The sequence below is a fragment of the Atta cephalotes genome (assembly GCF_000143395.1).
Source record: "Atta cephalotes unplaced genomic scaffold scaffold00003, whole genome shotgun sequence".
NCBI classification, from domain to species: domain Eukaryota; kingdom Metazoa; phylum Arthropoda; class Insecta; order Hymenoptera; family Formicidae; genus Atta; species Atta cephalotes.
This window is the reverse complement of record NW_012130067.1, coordinates 8,225,193-8,233,205: the sequence shown is the minus strand read 5'-3', so window position 1 is coordinate 8,233,205 and position 8,013 is coordinate 8,225,193. Positions and strand designations below refer to the sequence as shown.

Below are 8,013 nucleotides of genomic sequence, written 5' to 3'. Positions count from 1 at the left end.
TTTAATTTATTAATTATTATTTATTATAAATTTTATTTATTAAGTAAGTTAAATTAAATTTAATTATTTTACTAACTATACATATATTAATTAATTATTAAATTAAATTAGTGTGTGTGTGTGTGTGTGTGTGTGTGTGTGTGTGTGTGTGTGTGTGTGTGTGTAATAAAATTTATCACAATTTTATTCTTAATTTCTTATTTTATCATCTAAAATAAAGCTCTTTAAATCAATGTAATTCTTTAAGGGACCAATAAAAATATTAATTTAACTTCTTAAATTTTTTTCTTTTGCCATATATCCTGAATATAAATATATATATATATATATGTCTGAGATTTTTAATTTGTGTTATTTAATGTAATGTAGATTTGCTGGACAAGTAGGCGCTATTTCATGCAATATGAAGTCTAAGGAGGCTCACATCGGTGATACTTTGCATCTACGACATCAACCTGTTGATTCCTTGAAAGGATTCAATCCACCAAAGCCAATGGTGTTTGCAGGAGTATATCCAATGGATCAGTCACAATTGTCCTCTTTACAAGCAGCTATCGACAAACTTGCTCTAAATGACAGTGCTGTAAATGCCACTTTGGAATCAAGGTAAAAGTTATATCACCTATAAGCTTTATGAATGAAAATTGTTTTCTATATAAATGTTGATAATATAAAATCCTGTCCCAAATGAATATAAACTACATAAATAATAAACATGTTGATAAAACGACGAAAAAAAAATATTACAGTGCTGCACTTGGAAGAGGATGGAGAATTGGTTTTTTAGGTTTATTGCATATGGAAGTCTTTATTCAACGTCTTGAACAGGAATACGAGGCACAGCCGATAGTTACAGCACCTGCAGTGACTTACAAAGCAAAAATTTTTGGCAGTAAAAATATAACGAAATATCGAGGCGATACAGTGATCTTTAATAATCCAGTACATTTTCCAGACCCCCAAATTGTCACTGAATTTTATGAACCTATGATTATTGCGACGATCATTACACCAGGTATTTGCAATTTTACAGTAAAGTATAATTTAATTCATTCAAAATTGAATTTAAAGATATATCCAAAAAGAGAAAATAAATACATTTTCGAATACTTTGATCAGGAATTTGATGACTTTTTTCTCATTTTTATTTTATTTAATACTTGTAGATTAATCAATGTTTTGTAAAATGTATAGATACATACATGAGAGAAATCATATCACTTTGCTGGGAAAAACGAGGTGTAGAAAAACTGAACAAGGCTATTGGTAATAACAGATTCATGCTGCAATATGTGATGCCATTGAGCGAAATAATTCTTGACTTTCATGACTCTTTGAAGAATATAAGTTCTGGTTATGCTAGTTTCGATTACGAAGATTATGGTTATCAAATGGCCGACATAGTGAAGGTAATTTTTAAATGTATAAATTATTCTTGTACAATGTTATACTTTTTAATAGTATGTATTTTGATATATAAATTTTAGGTGAATATTTTATTAAATGGAAAAATGGTAGAAGAATTATGCACAATTGTACATAAAACAAAAGCATCTCAGATAGGTAAGAAGTTATGTATCAAGCTTCTTGATACTATTCCTCGACAACTGTTCGAAATAGTGATCCAAGCAACAATAGGGAGTAAAGTAATTGCAAGAGAAACTTTGAAGCCTTATAGAAAGGATGTAACAGCGAAATTAGTAAGTAAATGTTTGTATACTTTATATTAAAAAATAGAGCAGACTTTAAATTTGGGATAATTGCACTAATTTCGCGTTCACTTTTTTTTCAGTACGGTGGTGATGTTACTAGAAGAAAAAAATTGCTGGCGCAACAAGCAGAAGGAAAGAAAAAAATGAAGATGATAGGAAAAATTTCCTTACCACGCGACACTTTTATAAGCGTACTAAAAAAATAATAATGTTTTTATATGTACTTTAATATGTAATTATTACACACACAAAACACAAAGTAATAAATATAAGCAATATAACATGTGAAAGTGCTCTAAGGCTCAGTTTCACAACTTAATTCCACATCCACGATACGATTTTATTAACAATGTCAAAATATGGATGTATGATGCAAAGTTCATGCCGACTAACCTATATAATTTAATAAATATATACTAAAATTTAAATTTTCTGCTTTTCAATTTTCCTTCAACATTGGGCATGAACTTTCCGGACAACCCAATAGTAATATAGTTGCTGAAAATAAATGTATGTATAGTTCGTAGCAAGAATGCCTGGGATTTGATTTTAGGGGTCTACATTTTATTCTTAGTTATTGTTACATTCATGAGTGTTAAAATCTGATACGATCGGATGTTATGTCAGCGATCATAAATGTATTGTAGTATTTGTGAATTGCTTTTTGACAGCTGATGTAATTAGTTTTAATCAGCGAAATCTCTCTTTATCAGATAATCTAGTAATTAGTAGGTTGAAGACCTTTCAATATTTCTCCATTCAGAAAAAGATGGCAAAGTTTTTTCAAATCTCTAAAATACTCCAAAATTTAATTGAAAGAAAGTGTGTCGAAGCCTTCAATATATCAGACAAGTTGTAGTTTTGTTTTGAAAAAGTATAATTGCTCTTACTTGCCAAGAAAATATACTTTGTGAACTGTTTTTCTTACACAGGTAATAATATAAATAAGCGAATAAGAATAGTCAAAAATGGAGTGTTTGTGGTAAGAAGTGTTTTATTAAAGACAAGCACAGAAAGGTATTTCCAGATATTTAATCATAAGGAATATTTCAGAAACCCACCACGTTAAGAATGACGGTTAGTAAAATTCTTTATATCGCTGTTTCTTATTCAATCTCGGTGAAGATTGTAATCTCGGCATAATATATGAGTGACAGAATTAAAATTAAATTAAATTACAAATTTCCTAAGAATGTATTCTGAATGTATTCTGTATAAGATTTTTCCCATATGTGTAATATTTTATTACATACTTGCTTTTAGACGATTAGGAAACAATTAAAAAAAATTAAATAAAATTCAATAATCATTATAATATTTAATAAATCGATGTAAGTTCTTATTGCTCAACAGATTTATATCTCTATCGCGCAATAAGAACTTATTTCTCTGAAAGAAGAATTGTCTCCTAATCGTCTAAAAGCAAGTATATAATAAAAGGATGGTTCACTTGCACACTGTAACAATAATTCACTGAGACTTTTCACCTTTTTTTTTGATAACTCTTCAGAATAGTTACCTCATCTCCGATTTCGAAATTAGACTCATTTGACGCGTTTTTGCCTAAAATGAAAGAATCTGGCAGAAAAAAATCCGAAGCTGCTCTATGAAGAGATATTGAGCGTTAAAATTGACAATTATTAAGGTTAGAAAATCTGTCATATGGAGTGTATAAACAGGTTACGCCGCCCCGAACAAAAAAAATAACATATCCTACCCACTTGGGGCCTCACTGCCTAGAAGTTGCAGCCTAGACAGTAAAAAGATCGCTCTAAGAAGACTGTTCTCACTTCTCACATCTTTGTCTTCATGGATTAGAAATATTCCAAGGGGACACTATATCAATATATCAATATATCAATGGCCTAGTTTCCATCGAGGTTTAATCCGGAATCATTCTTTTTCTTCTTAGGGACTCCGCACAATAAAAGGAACAGGGAACAGAAAATAAGAATTTCAACTTATCAGAAATGATGTATTCCACAATACATGATTCTGGGCTGCGTTCGGAAATATCACTCGTTGGTGTGTTTTGGTGATTTCAGTAAAGAAGTAGTGGGGGTATCGTGCCTTTGGATGGTGGAGTGTTCCCGAACGGCTTCCGTGTGGTGTATGTCATATCAATTCCACTTCACCGTTCACGTTTAACCCTAACCTCGAGCTAAACAATTCACCGGTGAAAAAAGGTGAAATGATTGTAAAGAATAACAATGACGGTATATATGATGGTAAAAAGAAAGGAATATAAGTCATTCCTTCCACGATTACCGGCGCCTATTAAACATTTCACTGGATCGTCTTGGATAATTATATATTGCTGTATCGACTTTAGATAATGATAAAATTTTTCATCGTGAAAATTCGAGTTAAATGCTTCTACAGTGAGTCGATAGTCTTATGGGCCTTCTACAGCCATAAATCATAAATCATAAGTTAGAAATTAATCACAATAATCAAGTTTCTGACTTGTGATTTATGACTTATAGCTCATTGATCTCATAGTAGGTCTATTAATCTTAATCGATGAATTTGATCAATCAGCGTTAGTTTTACAAGTTGGTTATTGGTCAACTTTACCGACTAAGACTATCGACTCATTATAGAATAACAAGTAACCATATTCTGATTGTAACTTATTATTGTAAATCCTTAAAAAAAATTGACATCATTGATATAAAACTTTAGATGTTGGTTGTTGCTTCATCATCTATTAGTTTCTGCGAGGCTTAATGTCGATTTTAGAACAGTTAATTTTGTTCTAAATAGTACTGGACACATACAATTTTACAACATTTATAATATTATACAAATAATCTGTTATATAATGTAAAATATTATTAAAGAGCAATATAAAAAGAAAGTTAGAATAAAAATAAATAAAAAAATAGTAAAACTTAGACAATTAGACAAATTTTCTAGATTAATATAATTGCTTAAAATTTTTTTACCCAAGAACGCAATGTAATTGTCCTTTTTTCCCATTCCATGGAAAAAAAGAATGTCGATTCCCTTATGCACTATGCATTACGCATTATGCAAGTCTGAGGTGCGTTCAAGAAATCTGGATATTGATAGGATGAGACAACTGATAAACTCTGGGTGCACCCCAAAGTGATCTAGACGAAGGAGTTTCTGAACGCCTTGGGTGATGCAATTGGATGACTGGTAAACATCGGTGAAGATTGAGAAAAGGCATGAAAGTAAGAATAATTGCTGTTATAATCACGAAAAAGAGATCATATTTGTTCTACAAATCAATTAAACGTGACATTGCGCATGCGGGGCGACTTTTACCCAACTGAAAAGTAGGTTGACGATAGAGTAATCTTAGAGTAATCTAAATCATTTCTGAACGCTTTGGGTAAATTATACCTGAAATTTCTGAACGTCTGAGGCGCACACGTCTAGAGTACTCCAAAGTTACCTAGGCGTAATTTCTGAACGCACCTCTGTGCTGCGATCATAACACCGGTTCACACCAACTCCCATTGCTTTTCGCATGGATTAGTTTAGTGGCACTCGGTGTGACTCTCTTGTTTCCGAACAATCTCACACTAGTGCACATCAAGTACACACGAGATTTCCGAACGGCTGTGTATATAGTGGCACACCAGTGAGTGTTTTCGAATGCAGCCGATTTCTGATAAGTTGAAATTCTTAGGGGTTAGAATAAGAATTTCAACCTATCAGAAATCATGTATTGTGGAATACATGATTTCTGATAAGTTGAAATTTGTATTCTCTGTTCTCTATTCCTTTTATTGTGCGGAGCCCCTAATGCTATCGCGCTATTGGCTTTACGAACAGCGTTAGTAGTGTTTGTGTCCATAGCGCGAATAGTGTCTCCCCAAACATACCTACTGTATTTCTACGTTTGCACCGTCTAATAATTTTATACATCTATGGTTGTATGGTCGTTTTCTGTCGTATAAATTTAGTTATTAAATGTAATTAAATAGATACTTAAATATGCTGTTAAATATTCATGTCAAATTTGATATAATTAAATGTACATTGTACACACGAGTCACGAAGTTATGATGAAAAACAGGTTGTTTTTGTTTTTTCTTCTCTAAAATCGCGAAGGAAGCGTTGATTACAGTTTCGAATCATGAATATCATGTGCGACGTTGTTAAAACAGTTTGGTACTGGTCTGCACTCCAGATGTAAAATATGATGAATTAGTAAACAGCGTGAGCTTAATTTTTAAAAAATTTAGGTAAGAGGACATAACATTAATATTAATCTTTATTGATTAGCCTATTGGCCAAAGCCACTTGAGACTTGATTTAAATTAAATTCTTTAATTCTTTATATTCTTACTCGTATTCTCTTTTCTTTTGTTTTTCTTGTTTTTTTAATTTTTCATCCAATCATCCTCCTTTTTTCCCCTTTAAAATTTCCTTTTTATTAAATAAATTAATTTTCTACATGCATATTTATATGTTCTATTTAAACCTCTTCTGCCTCTACATCTACAATGAGTCAGTAGTTTACAGTTGATGAGTTGCAGCCAGCAACCAACTTTTACTGACTATCAATTCATTATAGATTCAGACTTTCATATGTTATATTTTTTCTATCTCTTCTATCTTTCTCTTCTAATGTTTATTCTTTTTCTTTTCATTTCCATTATATAATAATATTACTGCAATATTATCTGGTATTAATGTAAACTGTTTTTGACATATTACCTACAAAGATATTATAAAATATCGCACAATACATCAATTTCTATAAATTTAAGATCTGTTCCTTAAAGCTGAATTAATATATACTAGTACTTAAAATCAAATAGATATAAATAATGAATTCAGTCACTTGTATTATATTAGATTAGTTTATACTAAAGCTATTATACATGCCAGTAACAAAGTTAAATATAGAGAGAAGCATACAAATATTCTAAACAATTATATATTCAATAATGATATTATTGTTTATCATGTTATTTAATAGAATATGCATCTGTTATTTTATTCTTAAAATTGATTGTGCCATTGCATTTAAATACTTTATATAAATCTTTAATATATACTAATCCAGTATAAGTCTTTGACTTTGGGTGGCCCTGATCCTCTTTTCGAGATTTACTTTGCCAGTTTTCTTCGAGTTGTGATAAAACAAATATAAAAAAAAACAAATATAAAAATTGGAATGCAATGCACTGTCTACCTCGAACTGGGCAGGTGTAACAAAAAGAGATGATGCAATCAAAATGAAAATGGAAAGCAGCTCCTAAAACACTGAGCACCTGTGACCACGATGCTTCGACGTCGCTTGGACGCGCGCTCAGACAAATGAAAGGACTAATGATAATGTGATACAAATGCACAGTCGAAGTCGGCCATGCTTTTCAAAAATATTATATAATTGAGGTGATGCAATACTTGAAGCGAGACAAGACGCGCTCGAGTGCATCCACTATAGTACAAATGACTGGATTCATCATTAATCTATTTGGTAAATATGTCGATGAGAAGAACTTCCCCTATGATCTTGATCTTGATATATGTTGTCAAGATCATGACCTTGAGTGATCTCTAACAGGTTTTAATTGTCGCTCGTTATTTGCTTCGTTATTTCATTCTTAAAAATTTATTAACAAAATTTATTAACAAAAAAAGTTCAATTAATAAAATCTAATGATTATTCTACAATATGCTTTTTGTTTTCTGTTTTTTGCTTTTTACTATTTTTTACATCTTGTCTTTTTGCTTCTTATCCGGTTTTTTGTTCTATGTCGCCAGAGATAAAAATTAACTTCGGAAGAAAGAGAACTCGTAGCAAGAAATACATTTGTCGATAAAATGATTGCAAAGGAAGAAAAGCAAGAGATAAAAAGCAAAAAACAGAAAACAAAGAGTACTTTATAGAATGGGCTTAACTTTTGGAACACGAATGTGTTTTGATGAAACAAATTCCCTGCTTTAACAATGCAAAATATTTTCTTATATAATTTCTTATATAATTTTTGTGTTTTTAAAACAGAGAATTGTATTTGTAAAGCAGAAAATATTTTTTTTATGTATAATTTACATCTTTTCCATTCTTTTTATGGGTAGAAGTTTAAACCTAACATTTCTTCAAAATAAATACTGTAACTAAATGAATTCCTATAACAAAAAACATAAATATTCTCGATGAATTTTTATTCGAAAAAATTTATTCATTTAAAAGAAGAATTGAAGCTTTTTTTTACATAATATTAGAGAAATGTATTCTATTAATAATAATAATAATGATATTGGGAATACAAATTAGTTCGATCCATTTCCCTAAAGATGGCTCCAGCTGTTG

The 8,013-nt window shown here is 30.6% G+C and overlaps 1 protein-coding gene across 1 annotated transcript in view; it reads left to right on the top strand.

Annotated features, from left to right (window-relative positions):
• LOC105625630 (translation factor GUF1 homolog, mitochondrial) overlaps positions 1 to 2,138 on the top strand; it is a 3,570-nt gene extending 1,432 nt beyond the window's left edge. Inside the window, exons 3-7 of the mRNA XM_012206952.1 lie at positions 370 to 606; positions 750 to 1,015; positions 1,195 to 1,409; positions 1,488 to 1,700; positions 1,793 to 2,138. Coding sequence (XP_012062342.1) covers positions 370 to 606; positions 750 to 1,015; positions 1,195 to 1,409; positions 1,488 to 1,700; positions 1,793 to 1,918 — 1,057 coding nt within the window. The 3' untranslated portion in view covers positions 1,919 to 2,138. The remainder of the gene's footprint in view (positions 1 to 369; positions 607 to 749; positions 1,016 to 1,194; positions 1,410 to 1,487; positions 1,701 to 1,792) is intronic.
• Positions 2,139 to 8,013: the final 5,875 nt, after the last annotated feature.